We start from the raw sequence: 1540 nt of genomic DNA, 5'->3' as shown, positions 1-1540 counted from the left end.
GATATTATTATTATTATTATTATTATTATTATATCATCATCATTAATATTGTTGTTGCTGTTGTTGAGTACTCACCTTTCTGTAGGAAGTTTTCTCCTCCATCCTGCCCGGGCTGAGCTCGTGAGGGGCAGACGTGGAGGTGGGAGACACCAGGTCCGACTCGGTCATCATTGGTGGCGCTGCTCAGTGGTCACTGGTCACTGGTCAGTGGGTCAGTGGTTAGTGGGTCAACAGACCACAGAAGGGGGTGGAGTGGCCGGGGGGGGGGGTATGATGAAAGCTGAGATGGTGATTCACGAACACAGACCTGTGCCCGGGGTATGACGTTGAAATAAGCCAATGGTTTGGCTGATGGTCAAATTATAAGCTCGACCGTCATGAACTGTTGACGAAGACGTTGATGAAGACTGGGAGGGTGACAAGAGTGCAGAAGAATAACCCGCCCTGGTTATATTCCGTTCCTTGAACATTTAAAGTCTTGGGTTCTTATCTTTAGAATCCGAGAAGCTTGAGAAATCACAAAAGTCCAACACATGAAATTTATTTAGAGAACGTTTACTTTTTCAGGAGAAGTCTCACTTTGAAAAACTTGTTCCTTAGCACTTCGGAGTGCCTCTGAAAGATTCTTCGCTCCGAGACTTTTTTTTTTTAATTGAGAAAGTCAGAATAGCTGCAGTTACAGACTGGGCGAAAAAAAAAAAACAACTCACGTATATAAAATGTACCTTGTCTCTCGTAAATATTCAAGAAGAAGTCACAACGACGTAACTGTTGAAGAGTCCTGCACAAGTTGAGATTCTGTCCTGTATCATCACTCTGCTGAGGCCGAACTTCAGTCACACAAAACAGGTCGACACCATCTGACCACTGTGACGACGATTTGTTGTCAACAATAAATATATTTCTGACCAGTTGAACGACGTTGTGGTCAGTCAATCCTTGACGAAGTGAGAGAAAGAATGTTTTTGTCCAAACAGCCACGTCCGTCGTACACGCTGACAAACGAACTTACTCACAGGCCTTTCCACAAACACGCACAGTGTTGAGATGAAAGAAAGAAAGGGGAAAAAAAACCAACGTAGAAGCGAAGGTTTACGTACACGCGCACAGACACAATAAAGGTGTAATTAACACGATCGACGCAGCGGCCGGAATTGTTGCTTTCCTCTAATTATTAATTTTTCTACTTCTCCACTTCTATTTCTTTTACTTCTTCTACTTCTTCTACTCCCTATTCTTTTTACTTCTTCTTCTTCGATTTTGTTGACAGTTGAAACAAGTGGCACACAAGATCTAGGTTCTAGCTCTCCTTCCTTCTCCTCTCCGCGCAGGCCAGTAGCGGTGTGACGGTCCCACGGAGTGACTGACTTGCCTAGCTAGCCAAGGCCTGGAGGTTTCGGTGAGAGACCAAACGATTTTCTCCCTCAGCGCGCTGGGGCGAATCATCAGGTGGTTACGACGCCTGGGATCAGCTTGGACGAGTTGCCTGCCCTGACTGACTGACTGACTGACGTCCCGTGACCGATGTGTGGTGAGGGGG

General features: G+C 45.6%; 1 protein-coding gene across 1 annotated transcript in view; it reads right to left on the bottom strand.

The window, feature by feature from the left end:
- LOC101862758 (probable serine/threonine-protein kinase tsuA) overlaps positions 1-1492 on the bottom strand; it is a gene marked incomplete in the record, with an annotated part of 12615 nt that extends 11123 nt beyond the window's left edge. The window contains 1 exon segment of the mRNA XM_035972737.1: positions 77-1492. Within this exon segment, the coding sequence (XP_035828630.1) occupies positions 77-171 (95 nt within the window).
- Positions 1493-1540: the final 48 nt, after the last annotated feature.

This window comes from Aplysia californica, unplaced genomic scaffold, assembly GCF_000002075.1.
Source record: "Aplysia californica isolate F4 #8 unplaced genomic scaffold, AplCal3.0 scaffold00819, whole genome shotgun sequence".
NCBI lineage: Eukaryota > Metazoa > Mollusca > Gastropoda > Aplysiida > Aplysiidae > Aplysia > Aplysia californica.
The sequence above is the reverse complement of the archived record's forward strand: the minus strand, read 5'-3'. Positions and strand labels throughout refer to the sequence as shown.